The 17,454-nt window shown below is 54.1% G+C and overlaps 6 protein-coding genes across 6 annotated transcripts; 2 read left to right on the top strand and 4 right to left on the bottom strand.

The window, feature by feature from the left end:
* Positions 1-458: 458 nt before the first annotated feature.
* On the top strand, positions 459-1,078 carry CPAR01_05056 (RNA polymerase Rpb4; the record flags this gene model as incomplete). Its single annotated transcript, XM_060489335.1, has 3 exons — positions 459-643; positions 751-878; positions 957-1,078. The coding sequence occupies 3 exons, from the start codon at positions 459-461 to the stop codon at positions 1,076-1,078; spliced, it is 435 nt and encodes a 144-aa protein (XP_060350801.1).
* Positions 1,079-1,812: 734 nt separating this feature from the next.
* Positions 1,813-3,155, bottom strand: CPAR01_05057 (uncharacterized protein; the record flags this gene model as incomplete). The annotated part of the gene is made up of 2 exons (XM_060489336.1): positions 1,813-2,369; positions 2,429-3,155. 2 exons carry the CDS (start codon positions 3,153-3,155, stop codon positions 1,813-1,815), a joined length of 1,284 nt encoding a protein of 427 aa, XP_060350802.1.
* Positions 3,156-4,363: 1,208 nt separating this feature from the next.
* Positions 4,364-6,548, bottom strand: CPAR01_05058 (CPL domain-containing protein; the record flags this gene model as incomplete). Its single annotated transcript, XM_060489337.1, has 2 exons — positions 4,364-6,198; positions 6,272-6,548. The coding sequence occupies 2 exons, from the start codon at positions 6,546-6,548 to the stop codon at positions 4,364-4,366; spliced, it is 2,112 nt and encodes a 703-aa protein (XP_060350803.1).
* Positions 6,549-6,910: 362 nt separating this feature from the next.
* On the top strand, positions 6,911-7,656 carry CPAR01_05059 (RWD repeat domain-containing protein; the record flags this gene model as incomplete). The annotated part of the gene is made up of 2 exons (XM_060489338.1): positions 6,911-6,977; positions 7,037-7,656. 2 exons carry the CDS (start codon positions 6,911-6,913, stop codon positions 7,654-7,656), a joined length of 687 nt encoding a protein of 228 aa, XP_060350804.1.
* A 296-nt stretch (positions 7,657-7,952) lies between these two features.
* CPAR01_05060 (TPR domain-containing protein) lies at positions 7,953-9,101 on the bottom strand (the record flags this gene model as incomplete). Its single annotated transcript, XM_060489339.1, has 1 exon — positions 7,953-9,101. The coding sequence occupies one exon, from the start codon at positions 9,099-9,101 to the stop codon at positions 7,953-7,955; it is 1,149 nt and encodes a 382-aa protein (XP_060350805.1).
* Positions 9,102-10,062: 961 nt separating this feature from the next.
* On the bottom strand, positions 10,063-13,780 carry CPAR01_05061 (uncharacterized protein; the record flags this gene model as incomplete). Its single annotated transcript, XM_060489340.1, has 2 exons — positions 10,063-13,012; positions 13,068-13,780. The coding sequence occupies 2 exons, from the start codon at positions 13,778-13,780 to the stop codon at positions 10,063-10,065; spliced, it is 3,663 nt and encodes a 1,220-aa protein (XP_060350806.1).
* Between the last annotated feature and the right edge of the window lie 3,674 nt (positions 13,781-17,454).

A 17,454-nucleotide genomic window follows, 5' to 3' on the forward strand; every position in this document is an offset into this window, starting at 1 on the left:
CTTTCCGCGCACACGAGTCCCCAGTCGCTAAATCCACACCAAGCTCCCTGGATAAACGCCCCCCGCGCCCCCTTCTGGTGCCTGCACTAGCCCCAAAAACAGTGGAAGGCGCGCTCGGTGGGACACATCCTCTTCTTTTTCCCCGACCTGGATCTTCCTGCACTGGGCGACAAGGCAAGCACCAGGGGTGGCATTCCCAAGACATAGCACCCGCCTTTGGGAAATTCTCAGCCTCATCTACAACCCACCTTCTTCTCACCTCCAGCTTCCGCCGACAACGGCTGCTCATTACCACACACCCCCGCGAATCCATTCGTCTTATCCAAATCCCCCGCAATCAACGCGACATCTGGTCCTTCGGCAAAGGGCCGACCCTCTGTTTCCTGAACAGCGCGAACTTTTTGAACAGTTTCCCACTCTTCGAATCAACGACCACGAGTCGCAAAGAATCAGAAAAGATGTCGCATCACGCTCCCACCTCGCGCCCGAAGCCCCCTCCCCCGGGCAGCGAGGAGGCATCGTCCATCCTCAACCTCGGCGAATTCCAACACGTCGACACGCTCACATTGTCCGAAGCATCACTCGTCATCAACGCGCTCGTGACTAAGCGCAAGATGGATCGGAAGAACATTAACGAGACCGAGTACGTCCAATGCACAATGGCGGCTTGCTCTTTGAGCGATGCCCTTCGTCACCACACTTCTTTGTGCCTTCTCAGACTGCTGACAATTTCTTTCTCTCTCTGTGTAGGATGTTGACACAGACTCTCAACTACCTGGATGCCTTCTCCCGATTCCGCCAGAAAGAGAATGTCGAGGCCGTCGAGCGACTGCTCTCCGCACACAAGCAGCTCGCCAAGTTTGAGCGTGCACAAATAGGTCCGCGCCCAATCCAGTCCAATGGGTGACTTACTGGATTGGAAGTGATAGAAATGCTAACCGTATTTGTTTCTTTAGGGTCGCTTTGTTGCGAAACGGCCGAAGAAGCCAAGACACTCATTCCGTCCCTACAAGACAAGATCTCCGACGATGATCTCCAAATACTCCTCGATGAGATCAGCAAGCTTCAAAGCAGATGACGGGCTTGACCTCAAGACACATTGCACCACAGCCCGGCGGGCGGGGCAGAGACTGGAGAGTTGGGGTGTCAGGAGCTGGGCAGTCCCAATAAAGTCACCCTTGCTCCATCGCTCATGACACTGTTCCGCGGTTGGAAATGAGGAAGTGAGCATGGCCAATGGTTTTAGGGCAAGGAAAGAGAAAATGGAATGGCTATGGAAGTGCTTCTGCGCAAGAAGCATATACTGCATGTTTGGCGTAAATCGGAAGGGGATCAGATTGTCTTTAAGTATGTGTTGAATACCAAATACCCATGAATTCGGCAAACGGGGTTCATATCCATACTCCTAAAACGATGCAATAGTCTTCAGAGGTAGTTGTTTAAGGCGTTCACTGATCACTAATAGACCTAGAGTAGGCACTGGTCATAGTAGCATGGTGAGTTGAATTCTTCATTTTCTTCATTGAAGGGAGTAGAGATAACTATTAATAGGCCTAGCTATGGTCGACCTTTTGATCTCAATCTCCAATCCCATTTCCATTTGTTGCATTTCCATTTGAACCATCCCAATTGTGCGTTGAATTTACTCTGACAAGAACCAGCAAGATCAGGCAATCGCGTATCCGAAAAGCAAGCCTGGGTATCGTCAACGCCTGACAGAAGCCGAAAACCGAAATCCGAAACCATTTCCTTTCCTCTCCTCAGAACCAGAACCAAACCTCAAGATTTCAAGCAGTATCGGCTGACTTGCTCTCAGGCAGCAGGATCCCACTTTGACCAACTAGTCACGTATCTACCCTCAGAACGCTCATGTTCCGTGGCGTTCAGGGTACCGTTGAGGTAGCTGGGAGTGGTCTCCGCCACAGGGTAGAGTGAGCCACCGTCGGGGCGGTACGGTTTGTACTTCTGCAAGCCGCTACGACTGCTGTGGATCTCGACAACCTTTGGCAAACCAGGAGAAGCCAGTTCAGCAATGGCTGCTTGCTGAGGGGGGCCATGGAGCTCAGGGGTAGCAGTACCCAGCCGAGACATATAGTCCGGGGTTGTCATGCGGGACGTGAAGTCAGGAGTGGAATTGGCCGTGCGATAGCCCACGTCGGGAGTTGTTGTTGCGGTGCGAGACAAGAAGTCGGGGCTGGCTGTCGTAGCTCTGAATGTGCCAGGTGACATCGCAGGAGAAGGAATCGGCGGCGGCGCCATCCGTATAGACATCGAATCGCGGGTATCGGGACTAACCGGGTGATTCATCATGCGACTGGCACTCATATCATTAACTCGGTTGAAGCGAGTTTGAGGCTCTTCGTAGCGTCCTGATTAGTTGTCAGCTTCCTTTCTCTTAGACAACGGTGGATAGTAGAAAGCAGCTTACTTCCATAGGGGGAAAAGACCTCCTCAGGACAGAACGGATTGGTAGTCATGGCCGGCTGGCTGGTCTCGTCCTCTGAGCTGTGCTTGCGTCCGTCTTTGCCAATGGAGCTGATGGACTCTCGAGAAGCTCTGAGCTTCTTTCTCTGCTTGGTGCATAGAAAGTAGGCGGCGATGACCATACAGATCACCACCAAAGCAGAAACGGCGATGCCAGCCTGCGCAGCGACCGGGAGGTCATGTTGATCAGACTTGACCGCCAAGGCAGGAGCCGAAGCGTCGATGGCCTGGGTCTCGACAGGGGCCGTTGGGGTGTAAGTGTGGGGAGAAACATAGAACGGAGTTCCAGTGGAATCATCGGAGGCGATGGTAGAAGCTGGAGAACCACGATCGTCAGTGAGCCAAATACCTCTGGTTGCGGTCGGCTCGGGCGAGCTGAAGGTGGTAGTCGGATTGTCAGAGGAGGTCGAAGCCTGAGCCTTCTTGTCAGTGGTAGCGGAGGATGCCTTCGACGAGGATGAGGTGGGGGAGACCAAGACCGGCGCGGCGACAGATGCGATGGTCTTCTGGGCCTGAAGCTCAGTCGCAGTCAAGTAAGGGTTGTACTCGTCTGGGCATCTGGTAGTCTCACAAGGGTTCACCTCGCAGCAACCCTCGAAGCCAGAGCAGGTGTAATGGTATGAACCGATCGGGCATACCTTCGCCTCTCTCGCGGGAATGAAGCCGCCCATGATGGCGGTTTACTATTTTCCTTCTCGAACAGATCAACCGGTATCGTGATAAGCAAAGGAAACCTTTGACACAGTCAATGGGTCAATAAGTTGTGTGCCACCATCGAAACAGTGGCTGCGATGACGATGGTGATGGTAATGGCGAAGGATGAGGCAAAATGGAGGTGTGATAAATGAGCGACGATGAGAAACTTTGAAGTAGGTAACAAGACGGAATTCCTTCAAAGTGAATCAGCGAAGGAGAGAAATGTCGCACTGCCAACTCAGTAGTGATAGGTAGGTAAACAGGCTGGAGTAGTTTTTCCGAGGCAAGGTGGAGGACGGGAAGGAGCTTTCAACGGGCGGTGGGTTGTTGTCGGTCTGTCACTTGGGCTGGAAGGAAGGAAGGGACGGTTGTGTGACCGGCCTCATCTCGTGCCTGCCTTACCTTGCCTACCATGAGGTAGTCACCTACCTGCCTGCAACGTACCTTCCTCTTTCATCACACTGGCCTATGTGCTCGGGTGACCCGGTGAATGTTGACCCTTTTCATGCAGTGCTTGAAGGCATTCAAATTCGGACTGACGATCCCGCCAAGGCAGCACTACAGTCCCCGGCTTGCACTTACACGGGAATCTAAGGTGCCCACGTCTCAGACAGAGACGTTCAATAAACGTCATCTTGTACTACAGAACGATTCTGGCCCGTGATTCTTTCATGGCCCTGCCCGCCGCGTTCGGGGGACGACTGCGTTGGTGTTTGCTCGCGGATGAGTGCTTCGCTAGGTATGGGTCGAATGTCGCCCCTCGCGAAAAGACGCAAGGGCCAGAATCACCAGAAGACGGAAACGGAACAGCAACGTCGCACAAGCCCGAATGCCAAATGCATCAGACCCGTTACTTCTGCCACCGCGTCACGGTCCGAGACAGTGGCCGACATAAACGGGTGGCCCCTAGCCGACGGGAAAGGCTCAGATGCGCGGCTAGATCTCAATCAAGGACGGTTGCGATGGAGAAAACATGTCCCCGCTCGAAGGGCGGGCAACGCCCAAAAGCTTTGAATCAAAAACCAGCCAAACCAACTCCATCTATTAATGCCACCACTCCAGCTAAACCTATTGCACGCCATCGACACACCAGGTAGTCAGACTGCCACGCCTGTGTGGGTATTTCAAAACATTGGGAAGAACTTTTGGCTCGCCAGTCCGGTTACGTTTTATACGGTATCGCTTACAACTTCTCCAACAGAAGCTTGCTGCCAAGGTTGCCTACAGGCTTGTCTGCCTTCTTTGCACCCTTTTTGCCCTTCTTTGCGCCCTTCTCGCCCTTCTCGCTATCCTTTTGGGCTCTGGCCTCCTTGGCCTCCTTCTGCTCGGCCGTCTCTTCAGTGGCAGCCTTCTGCAGGTCTTTCTTGTGCTTCTTGAGCGTCTTCTTCAGCTCAGCAGCATGGCTAAAGTCCTCGGCTTCCAACATGTTGAGAACGACAAAGGAACTTGGGCCCGTGGCCCAGTCCACAATATAGTCCTTGATGATCGGGTACAGGATATCGGCGAACTTCAATGGCGGCTCAACGGGCTCGACCTTGCCGGTCTCCTTGTTGAACTTGCCTCCTGCAATAAGCGTCTTGATCAACCGGCCTCCAAATGCTGTCCGCGAGACGTGGACAGGGGTAGGGACACCTTCTACCTCCATGGGCTCCGCGCCAGGGTCGCCCTCAGCGACCGCTGCTACGGCCTCAAGAGCTGCCGTCTTGTCACCCTCCGCAGAGAGCAGCACGTCCGCAACCAGCTGGCAACCGAAAGGGTCTGCGACCAAAGCCGGTGCAGCCTCGACAACGGCAGTGATGAGCGCAGGTGACATAACAGCAACCAACTCTTTCCTTCTTATCTCGGCGTCCTTCTTACTGGTGGTTTGGCGAATTGCATGAACCTCCTTGAGAATCGCAAGGTCGTCGCTCATGTTATCGGAGAAGAGAGCGCGGGTCTGGCCCTCCAACAGATACAGAAGCGTGGCCTTGGCGAAGGGATTTGATGTAGAAACAACGATGTTGTCTGTCGCCTTCTCCTTGTCGTCGCCAATCAGCTCGGGGAAGATGGCCTTTGATGCCATCTTCGTGTCATCAATGACATCGAAAGCGGTGAGGATCACAATGTGAGCGTTGGGGTCACCCGACATCAGCACGAAGTTGTCTTTGTATGCCTTGAGCAAGTTTCTGCGGTCCTTGGAGGAACCGTGGGCCAGAAGCAGAGCCACCAAACGGGATCCAGAGCGGGTGAAGGCCATGTTCTTCAGCAAATCACCCTCCTCGTCGTCCTTGATCATCTCAACAAACAGGTTGAAGTTTTCCGTGCCGGGCTCGACATTGAGGAAGTACTGCAACATGGCGTCGTGAAGCATCGTGAAACCGGTCATCTTCTTCTGAACCAGCGAGTTGATCATGTCGTTGAGACTCTTGAGGATGTAGGCTTTTTTGCTGGGGTTCTGCTCGAGGATAGTCGCGAGGTCGGAAGTCGGCTTCTCGTCCTTGCTGCGCTCGAGGAGGGCAAACTCGGGTCCGTACCATTCTCTCAGAAGGATGGCCTTCTGCTCCTTCGTCGCGATTTGTCTGTAGATGTCGTCCAAGATCCATGAAGCCTCGGGGTGGTTGATCAACTTCCGCACCTTACCGTAAAACTCGGGGATGATGAGATCCTTGATCTCGCCGTCGGCCTGCACCACCATCTTGGCGATGAGGAACTTGGCATACCGGCTCTCGGCAAGCTGGGTGTAGGTGCCCTGCAGCTCGCGGGTAATTTGTTTCCGTTGGGTAGCCGTGGCGTACTTAAGGGCGGTCTGAACAGCGCGCGTGGCGTCATGCTTGAGGACGAATTCCTTGACGCGGCCGGTGATAATAGTGAAGAGCTCATCGACTAGCTGCTTCCGCTCCTCGGACGGAACGTGGGACTTCCTCCTCAACCTCTCCCAGATCTTCTTGGTTCGAGCGAGTTCGTCGGCGAGGGGCTTGGCCATCTTGCGCTCCAGGGCGAGCTTCTTTTGAATGGCATGGGACTCTCTCGAGTTTTGACCTGTTGTAAATCCCACAGTCAGCACAATCGCAAGCTTGCGCCAGTCAGGCAATGCATCGCCTAGGTTCCTTACCTCTCTCAAAGTTCTTGTTCTTGTCGGCGCCATTGGCGCCATCCTTCTTGTCCTTGGCCTGAGCCTGCTGGGCACGATCGCGAGGGGTGAGCTGGACACCGCCGTCGTCCGAGTCCTCAGAGTCATCCTCGAAACTTCCCTCATCATCTTCCTCGGGGGTCTCGACGGGTTGGGCCTTCTTCTTCGACTCGACCTTGGCCTTCTTGTTGAATTTGCCGTCGGCAGCACCCTTACCGGCGGCAGGGGCACTCTTTCTCTTGACACCGGTGGAAGCCATTGTGTGGAATTGGCTGGCTGTTGTGGTTGTGGTGGACAGCCGGAATATCGATCGCAAAGTGTGAACGTTTTCTCGGCGTACAAAGAAAGCAGAGCGATTGGACTGCACGGGTGGGAACTTACAGCGGTCGCAATTGCTTAGGGAATTTCTGAAATTTTTATTTGAATTGCCGGGCGGTCAGAACCACGCTAAGCTGGATTCAACTCACCACCCCACCACCGTGCATGTACGTACCTCTCTGCCATCAACGGCCATCTTTGAGCCGCCAGGTACATCTTTAACAGCGTCTTGTAGTAACAAACCAGCAACCAGCGCATTGTCCCAAGCTCCCAGAACGCGCCTCGAAGATACAGACACTCAGAATGGGGCGCGAGGAACAAGTTGAGGAGCGCGAGGTGCTCGAATCCATCTTTCCAGATGAGATCACCGGTACGATTACCCCACCATGCCACCTTGAGCCAGCCCATCCACTAAACCCCGGATCACAGATATCTCAGAGACAGAGTTCAGAATACAAATCGCCCTAGACATCCCCGGCGAAGAGGAGGACCCGCCAACAATGTTCCTTCAGGTCCGATATCCAGACGCATACCCCGACGAGCCACCCACCCTCGACCTGCAATCCGTGCGTGATGCCGCGCCCTACGAGTGGTTCAGCGTGGCGGAGGACAAGGAGCGGCTCCTCCAAGGTCTCGAGGAGACGATTCAGGAGAACCTAGGCATGGCTATGGTCTTCTCCCTCGTATCGGCTCTGAAGGAGGCAGCAGAGATGCTCGTCGAGGAGCGCAAGCAGGAGAAGGAGAAGGAGAAGGAAGAACGGGCCGCTGCCGCCGAGCGCGAGGAGAACAAGAAGTTCCACGGAACACCCGTGACACCCGAGACGTTCCTAAAGTGGCGCGATGATTTCATCAAGGAGATGAAGGAGTTGAAGGAGAAGGAAGAGGAGGAGCGCCTCGCCGAGTTGAAGAAGGCCAAGGTCAAGGAACCGGTCAAGCTGACGGGCAGACAACTATGGGAGCGTGGCCTCGCTAGTAAGGCTGACTTTGATGACGAGGAAGAAGGGGGGCTGGCGGAGGGTGTCGAGAAGCTCAAGGTTGAGGCGGTATAGCACCCGTCATGAAGGAAAAAACAAATCCAGTGCATTTACTTGGCGTTTTTTTGGAAATGGGCAATCGAAGAAGAAAATGGTTGCGGTTGTGGCTCTCGAACCTCATCTATATATGCCTCGATGAACGAACCCTCTTGCGGAGAAAGAGGGACCTCATGACTTTTGACAACTTTTCCTAGTACCAAACTCCAAACTCCCAAGTGCCCAGTCGATGAAGAAAACTTCCCAATGTTCATAACGTTTATCATCAACGTTGTTGTCTTATATGAAGGTGCCAAACCATGCCATGCCGCCATTTACTCTTCCATCGCCTCGCCATCATCACTACCGGCATCTTCCCAACCATCGTCGTACTCCTCATCCTCTGCGCCAGCCGGGGGCTCGCCGAGCTCCTTGTTGATAGAGGCAAACAGCTCCTTGGCGTGCTCGCCCAGCCTCTCGTCCTCGTACTCCTGAGCCTCGTACAGCTTCAAGCAGCGCATCAACCACCGCCGAGCCGTATCCCACGTAACCTTCCAGTCCTCCTCGTCCTCGCCCAGCTTAGCCGCCTCGCCCTTGGCTTTGACCTTCTCGCCCGCAATAAACAGAGCCCACCCGCCGAGATACCACGCCTCGACACTCTGGTCATCATCGCCGACAAGCCTCTCGAGAACCTCAATCGCCTCCTGCTCCATCTCCACCTCGAGCAGCAGCCGCACTAGGCTGATGCGCGTAGGGAACGCCGGTACGTTGGGATCCAGCGGCGGCAAGTCGACCCACAGCTCCAGACTCCTCGTCAGCGCCGCCCTGGCCTCGTCAATCTTCTCCTGCGATATCCGCACGTTGGCCACCGTCTGCCACGTCTCGGCCGAGTCGGGCGCGACCAGTCCTGCCTCGGTGACGAGCGCCTCGCACCTCTGCTCCGCGTCCGCCTCCCACGACAGGTCCGTCATGTACACCTCGGCCACGGCGCACAGCGTCCCGCCCAGCTTCTGCTTCTTCTCCTCGAGCGCCGTCCCCTGCTCGGCGCTGCGCTTCTTGTCGCCGACGTCCACAAGCGCCTGGATCTGGCCCCGCAGCGACTGCGCGCCCTTGTCGAACCAGTTGACGCTATCCTGCCCTCCCTCCTCGCTGAGCTGCGCGAGCCAGAGAAATTTTTCCGGCCCGCCGCCTATGCGCTCGTCGAGGGCGCCTTCGGGGTCCAGCTCGACGGCGCGCAAGAAGTACGCCCTCGCCTCGTCGACCTCGCCCATCTCGATGCTGATTTGGCCCAGGAGGTTCAACGCCGCCAGCTCATAGTCGCCCCCTGCACCTGTGACATCGAGGGCTTCCTTGCCAGCTGAGTAGGCGCTCTCCAAGTCTCCTTCTGTCAGTTTTGTGGCGGCTTCGACCAGCTTGTGAGCCGCGTTGGCGGGCTTCTTTTGTGTTCTCTTTTTTGACTTTTTGTTGGGGCGAGTTGGCGCCATTTTGTTTTGAGAATATTTGCTGTTCAGGCGAAGAGGTATCTGATAATTCTTGACTGAAGGTTTATGAAATTTTCATGAATGCGTTGTAAGGAATCTAATTGATCAATATGAGTGAGGAATGAGCTGCACTCATGAGGCAAGGCAGAGTCGCAATGGTGGGCTCAAACTGGAGTCGAAAAAAATTCTTATCGCATCGTTGTGATCTTATCGATAACGCCATGACGATGGCGGGGTTATTCGACACCGAGAACCTCCCACTCACCGATCCTCACCGATCCCCACCGACGCGCTATAGTTGGGTGGTGAACTAGGTAGTTGGACCCAATTACCTTTTTCACCTTTAATCATGGTATTCTTGATCGTCAGACTGGGATCAACGTCAACCTTAGTGGCTCAGTAAATCACTAAAGTTTACGTGGTGTACCTGTAATAGACTATCGTAGTCCGGCGTACCCAAGACCGAAAAAAAAGCCGACTGTTCCGTACCGTAATAGCCCAGCCGAACCCAGCTGCATGGTTTACGGCAACTCTGAGAGCATGACTCCGTGGGACTGCGATATACTACGAGCAAGTGAAAAGAATAGTCATTCATTAAGATGTTGATCTGGGACCGAGCAACCTGGTGAGGCAGTGTCATAACTAGATATAATTCCTGGCCCCGCCATCGTCCATAAAATAACGAGATCCTCGATGATAAGAATGACAGGCCGCCCATCAGATACCAGCCTGGTCCAGTTTTTGAGACGCCGTCGCTAATAATCACCAAGGACAATTGAACCAACCGTACTCCGTTCCCGACCATATCCCGCTCCGCTTGCTCAGAGGAATTAGCCCCTCTTGTGAATTTATACATCGTGTACAATGAGACTCATTAACCACCTTGAGATGGCATCAAGTGACCTAGACAGAATGAAATAGAAAGAAAAAAGGAAAGTACACATTAGTAAAGTCGCAACCTGCACTACTGACCTCTGGCTCCCGCCGACGAGCTCCTGCTGGAAGACCCTCGTTCGTCGACGAGCTCGGCAGAAGTGCCGAGTAGATCGACATGCTGATCAGAGCCAGGGTCGACTCTGCTAATACTGTGTTGCGCGACTACCCCATAGCTGGTTGGCCGCTCGGTGCTTGGCGTTCTACGGATGTTAAATTCTTCCAGGGATGAACCGTTGGAAGAGAGTCGTTTTTGATGAGATTCTGTTCGCTCGAAGGGAAGTCGCCCGGGGTTTGGAGACGACGTAAGGCTACCCTGTGCCGTTGTGCTTCCTGAAGGCTCGCCATGTAATGGCCCAGCAGGCGACGTTGGCGGTATAAGGTTGAACGATGGAGCTGGAGAATGCCCCCGACCCATGCCAGAATCTCTCTTTGAGCTTTTCCGAGGTATTTCGGGTATGTCCGACTCCGTGGATTGGCGCCTGTGTTTCTGTGAGGCTGATCTGCTTGCCTTGGAAGGGACCCGACTGGGCAGCTTGAAGCTGCCAGAACTCGCGATGCCTGGCAAGGTTGGTGGTGCATCAGACACTTTCTGTATTCCGATTTCTTCAATTTCCGATTCGACCGAGATGACCGAAACACCATCATCGTTGAGCAGGTTTTCCGAGTTCTCTGCATTCTCGGGGTGCTTCCGTGCCGCTTTGTTCTTCGGTTCATCGTCATCCGATTCAATGGGCCCGTTTCTCAAAACACCCATGGCCACCGGTATTCCCTCTGGTGGGGGCTCGGCGTCGTACTCTGCGTCGGCGGCTGCACGCATGGCGGGTGGCATCCGCGAGCTTCGCACAACTTCGAATCCTTTGCCCTTCTCCTTTGTTTTGCCCCCAAACATGTTGCGGAACCATCCTGCAGCAGTAGCCATTGGTTTGGTCGGGTCGGCCGGGCCAGTTCTCAGTTTACGGCCGATGCCCTCCGAGTTGAGAGCGGGTCCTCGAACGCCGTAGTAGAAGTCCACTTCTCTCGTTGAGTAATCTGCTCTCGGAGTCAAGTTGATGGCTTGGGGGGCGGGTGTTGGGCCCCTTGACAGTTGTGCTTCCAAGTCTGCTGTAGTGTCGCCGAGGTGTGCTCCCCCCTGGCTGTACCGTCGAGAGTCTGCGACGGAGGCCCTGTGAGGAAGGGACGTGGATGATCCATTGAGAGTGTCGCCACGCCGTCGCGGAGGTCGATAGTAAGGATCGGCAGATTCGACGGTGACAGCAGCGGGAGGTCGTGTGGCTGCAGCAGGTGACGGCAAGAAAGAGAATGTACTAACTTCACCTGGTGTTGTCGGCGTAAAGTTGCTACCACTGTCGAAGTTGCGAGCTTGGCCGGTATACGGGTCGATGCTGTCTAGTGCGGAAGAACTCCGTTGCTGGCTTCTGAGGAGGAAGCCACTTCCCGCCGACTCGCTTCTCAATCTGCCACCCCGCATGACGTATCCAGTCTTTGAGTTTTCGTCAGCGTCGAGCATGCCCGTCGTCGACAGTTGGCTAGCTCTTGAAGGACCATTTTCCCTTCGAGAGGTACGACGTTGCAGTTGTCGCATGCCGAATATCTTTGATAACCCGCCCCGCTGCAGACCCCGTGTGTCGTCTCCTCCAGCACCCATTAGCCTTGCAGTTACCTCTATGATTGTTTGCAGTGCGTTCAGGAAGAATCCCAGAACCAGCACACAGGCGTGAATAAGGAGAATGGTGTAGCCGATCCATCCTTTAGGACCTTCCGTAACACCCATTTGCGGTACGAACGCGACCATGAGCATGACGGTGGTGAACCGCAAGGCAGAAAAGAGCGTGTGGTAGGCGTTCATAGATGTCGGAGACTGGAAAGGTCTGAAGGCGTGAAGCGTCAAGAGGTGAACGACTTCACAAATGGCAAGCAGAACGATTTGTGCAATGCCAACAGGCTGCACGGCGCCGATCGCAATGCCGCGTATGAAGGTGAGCGTAACAGGAATAAGCGCAAATGCTGCTGCCTCGTCCGAGTAGGTGTTGTAAAGGGGCCCATAAAGCAATACCGTCGGTAGATCATCGAATAAGACGGCCCGGGGCCGAGTCCTGAAGATCAGATAAAGGAGCCATGCGGCAAAGCATACCAGCATGAGAAGGGTGATGACAGCTAGAGCAACAGCAAACTCGCGCGACTGACTGGCAACCACTAGTTGAAATGTCGACAGTGCCACAATGGGCAGCAGAAGGTAATTGAAGACGACACGCACGACATTACCCACAGAAAACGGTATGTTCTTAGCACGGAGGTCCTCTTCGGGGGTATCGCTGATGAAACGGAGCACCCATCGGAAGAAAAAGCCGATTTGGATGAGAACGAAAAGGGCCGCAACGATGACGCAGACCCAGACCATGGTTCCCGCCCAAATATCTTCGACATCGGTCATACCCACCATCTGTGCATACTGGTGCAGTCCATAGGTGCCATTGGTCACGTAAATGCCGTCTTGAATTGCTTGCCAGCCTGGGGACTTGCTCACGAAGCTCTCGTTGAACATCAGGGCGGACCAACCCACCTGGCTGACAACCGGTTGGTAAAATCCGGGATAGTTGAGAGTAAGTCCTCCGGTAAGAGCCACAAATTGGATGTACTGAAGGCAGTCTCCAAATCCCGGGGTCACCAGGCGCAATAGATCAGCATCTCGTCCATAATTAGTCGTCCAGTGAAATATATCTGTCGAACCCCACGGGCTGAATACGGAGGCGAACATGGTCGCAAATCCTACGAAGAGCAAAACAACAAGCGGCAGATAACGCAGAAGATCGCGTATGCTCCCAAGATCCGGAGTTACAGTGGCGGAGGCACACGCGATATGTTTGGCAGAGTCGTCACCGTAGATGACTTGCAATGTCGCAGCTAGGGAAGTAAAGGCATATGATGAATCCATCTTTGCCGTGATGTTGACGGAGGGCAAGTTCCCGTACGGGTAGGTACTTGAGGATGTCAGTTGACTTGCGACAAAACTGCCCTGGTCGAAGGGATACTTACATAGCCGTGTCATTGAAAACAGGGGAAAGAGGACACGATCCATTGACCAGGCTGTAGTTGCAGAAACTAGAGACGTTGCTGAATGGCTCATAGGTCAAGAAATTGACCTTGCTGGCAAGAGTTGTGACTTTGTTCCCTTCCCTCGTGTAGTCGAGGATTTTGCCATCCGTGTGGGTAGGATCGTTCCAGAGCGGATCGCCTTTTGCAGGCAAATCCACCTTGTAAAGAGAGCCAGACACATTGCCCCATACGATGATTTGAAGAAGGTGATCTGGGTTTTCGGTGTCGAAGCGAGCGTCTACGTATATGGGACTCCATTGCAGCGGCAAGGGATTGAAGTTTCGGTAGCTGTCGGGCAGGCAGTTGTCGAAAGGGATCAGAACTGCGGTGGCAGGCCTTATCAGCAGGCAGGCGAGAAAGATGGTGAGCAGCGCGCCGAAGGAGTCCACGATAGATCTACGGATTCGAGATGGCAGTGGCGATAATCGGCGACCATGGCTTCTATCCATCGTGAGCGAGTGTGATGAAGGATATTGGGATCCTTGAAGAGGCGAGCGAGGATTCTGCCTCGACAGCGAGTGTAAAGACTTGACGAGTTGGAATGACAGCGAAGGAACGCGCTTTCCACGTCCAGGGTGGACTATCACTGCATGTCTTGGAACGCTCTCAGGATGGGGTAGGTCTCGTGGAGGAGCAGATGGAGGCATTCGCATGTTTCGGACAGGCGTCCCGCCTGGCGTGTAGTCGAACGCTGCTACAGAGGCAAGCGGGACGGATGAAGCGGCGTGGGGTGAACGAAAGACGCACTGAGGCAAAGAGGAGAAAGACGGGAGTGGTGTGCTAAAATCCCGGCATCTTGGGGGCACTGCAGCGGTCGCCTCGTATTGTATTGTCGCCGTGATTTCGTTCCTCGATTCGTTGGGCGCGATACCGTGATCTCAAGCTTGCTATTCTTTTGTCAAATTGTTTTCCTTCCAGTATCCGTACGATTTGGCTTCTGGCCGATGATGTGTTTGTCGCGTGGTAGGTTGGCCTGTGCTATGGGAGAATGAAAAATTCAAGGAGGGGAGAGGGAGGAATGTTGGCTGAGTGGGTGTGTCTCTGTCTGACTGAGCGACGTGTGTGTGCGTCGTGGTGGTGGTGGTGTCGGTGGTGTCGGCGGTGCAGGTGCAGGCAGGAAAGACGGGATGTTGTTGCGCGGGAGAGCAGCTCAATGGAAGGAAGAGTTGGAGTGAGCCGGGGGAGCAAGTACTTTGGAAGAGTACTCCGAAGGTACGGATACCAGGGATCCTTCTCTGGTTTCTCATCCTTCTTTTGCGAAAAGCGACTTTAGAGAATGTACCTCGCAGACCCCCTGTCCATGCCCGTTCAAGCCCATACCCCTGTCAAGGTGAGCCTGTGAGGTGCGGATCGGTCGACCAGCTCAGCACAAGACAGCAGAATTGGCCCAGCTCTGCTCTGGGATGCAGGTAAAAGAGCTGACCTGAGGTGCGACACGGAAACGATTCTACTGCAAGATGGATGTGGCTGAGCATTCTCACTTCATGTTCTCGGGTCTTGTGTCCGCACGTTTACTCGCCCTTGGTGCCCCTTGTCGCCCTGCCGCCCTCCCGTGCCACGGACAGCTCACACATTGTATGTAAGACGATGGATGGAATGAGTCCGGTGGAGGTTCACTTCGGCTTCGGTTCTCAGTGCTGTCGGCCATTGAGAACTCATCAGTGCGCTGGCCAAGTGCTGGGAGCAGCCCAGTTGCCCAGCACCGTCCAGGGCGAGGCCGCAGGAGAGAGACGTGAAGGGATAGGATTAGGAGGTTCGAACTTCAAAGTACATTTTCCAATGTATTCGTATGATAGGAGAGAAGGTACTTGCTCCGATGTACCTTTCCTCTCCTTCCTTTCCTCACAGCATCTGCTTACCATACCACAGTAGGTAGGTTAGGTAGGTAGGTCCCAGGGGGCAGTTTGCTGGGTGCCTGCTCGCTGGGTTCCGTTTCCTTCTCAGGTTCCTGCCCTTCCACTCCCCATCAATCCATCCATCCGCATCATTCTTCCCCCCAAAAAGCCACAAATCCAAGGGGTCCCCGGGCGCATTCAAAGTTGCCGGTTGGCTGCCCGTTGGACACCCCCCTCAGCCAGGCCATGGATGTTCAGTTCCCCACTCAGTAAGGCGCAGCCGAGCCCCGTCCCTGCCAGCCTGGGCCCATCTCAACCCATTTCAATTCAGGTCAGGTCAGCCAAAAGTGGGAGCGACCTGAGAAAATTGGCTACCTTATTACGGAACACACACTCTCTCTCGGTCTCTGGGCCCTCAATATTCTGTACCTACTTTTGTCTGCCCAGTGCATGTCACAACGAGCCCACCCGACCATTTGCTCAATTCGTCTCGTCGCCCAGCCGACTCACTGACAAGGTCCAGACATGGCTTGTCCGCTCGTTAGTCTTCGCTTCGCCGCTATGAATACCCTGGACCCCTTCTTTTCTCTTGGGGCTACGAACACCTAAAGTGGCCTCACGCAGGGACACTGTCAAGACTGTCCAACTACGAACCATGCGAGTACACCACCTATCTGTATCGCTCTCCAGCGCAAACCTCGCTCGAACCTAGGCTCGTCCAAAGCAGACAGACGACGGGGGCCGGTACATAAGGTAAGACAAGGGCGAGGGGAAGAAGGTTTCCCAATGGCAGTGCTTGTCTAGCGCCCGGCCTGAAACCCAAGACTGCCACCCTATGACGTGCCGATGGAATTCCGCAAAGCTAGGTCACCTCGATCCATTTCAACGCCAACAGCTGGCGTGAGACCTTGTCTCTGACCTGGATGTGGCTAATGCCATCCGTCGCGCACTCAATGGTCCCAAATAACACGCCAAACTCTATGCAATCTAGGTATTCCTTAGGTGTTACTGGCATCATGGCATGTCAAGGAAGGCATCGTCCTCCGATTAATCACCAAAACCACTTCTGCTAACCATCAAGTGACCCAGCAGTACCACAACGCTCAGTGAGCTCGTGCAGAGCAGGCAGAGCAGGCAGAGCAGAGCAATACAAGGACAAGGACATGCACAGCCCAAGCACGCTTCAGGCCTGAGATGGCAGTTCAATCGCATCTGTGACTTGCATACGGGCATCTCCAGTCCCCGTGCTTACAGCGCCAGCATACGCAGTACACCAGTTCGCCTGTCTTTCTGGTTTTGAGCGGACTCTGTTGTAACTTGACTACATCCAGAATGACAATCCTCTATGCGTATCCGTCTAATGCTACAGTACCTTACGGTAACAAGCACACGGCACACTTGGCCGACAAATTTCTGCCCTTGTCCTCGTCTCCCCTTCCGGTTACCGACACACTGTTCGCCTTCGGGAAACAATTTGGACGGAGATGAAGAGAGTCGCGCATGGGCCAATCTGCCAGGATCATCAACTGAACATGACTGTGGCAGGACAGAACTACGACTTCAGACGAAACCTAGACCACCGATCGATACAGTACCCGTCTATATGCTGGCAAGCATCCAGCTAGACTCTGCGTGCTACCTGGTAAACGAGCATCAATACTAGCAGCATCGTCACAATTCCCCATGGAGGGAGATGCAAAACCAAGAAAGGCACCGGATCGAGATCCCAATGAATCCGGCAGACCCAGTTTCCAAGACACTGAGCAAATTGCCTAGGCATATGCATCGCAGAGGATCGTCCATCCCGCGGCGCCATGTGCGACGCTCCAATCCCAGCAGAGGGCTTCTCCAGCGTCCACGGCCAGGAATACTTATCGATGTTGTTGCTGGCTGAGCCACAGAAACCCGAGCTACTACAACGCACAGTAAGAAAAACCTGCCAGCATGGACCAGCATTTAATCATGGTTGACGGGTTCTCCATGCATAGCATCTGGCTGCTATACCCCCAATTGCACAACTCGACACTTCATTCGCACATCACATCCTTGGCCATAGCCATCGTATCTATACTCGTGCATGCTCTCGAAACATCATCGTCCGTCCCTTCAAAAAGAAAATCGACTCGAATTGCATTATAATATGAGACTTGAGACTCAATGCTCTACCAGCTCAGTCACTCACTGCCTAGAGGCTAGAATGATCACCTCGAAACTGGGAATAAGCCACCACCTCGATTATCTAGGTACACAGAACCTACCCAACTGACTTTGCCAACCTTGCCGTGCTTGCGTAAGTATCTCAAGCAAACGTACGTCAAACTTTGGTAGTGAAACATGGACTCTCTTCGTCAAAACCCGTCATCCGTCAATTGCGATAACTCGCTAGTCAACCAACCCAATCAAACCGCCTTTCCCTCCACCACTCGTGGCGATAACAAATAGGAATCAGATTCCTTCGCGTCCCCAATACGAACTTCTGCACAAGCCAGTCT

This window comes from Colletotrichum paranaense (assembly GCF_030867605.1).
Source record: "Colletotrichum paranaense strain IMI 384185 chromosome Unknown Scaffold_4.1, whole genome shotgun sequence".
NCBI classification, from domain to species: Eukaryota; Fungi; Ascomycota; class Sordariomycetes; order Glomerellales; family Glomerellaceae; genus Colletotrichum; species Colletotrichum paranaense.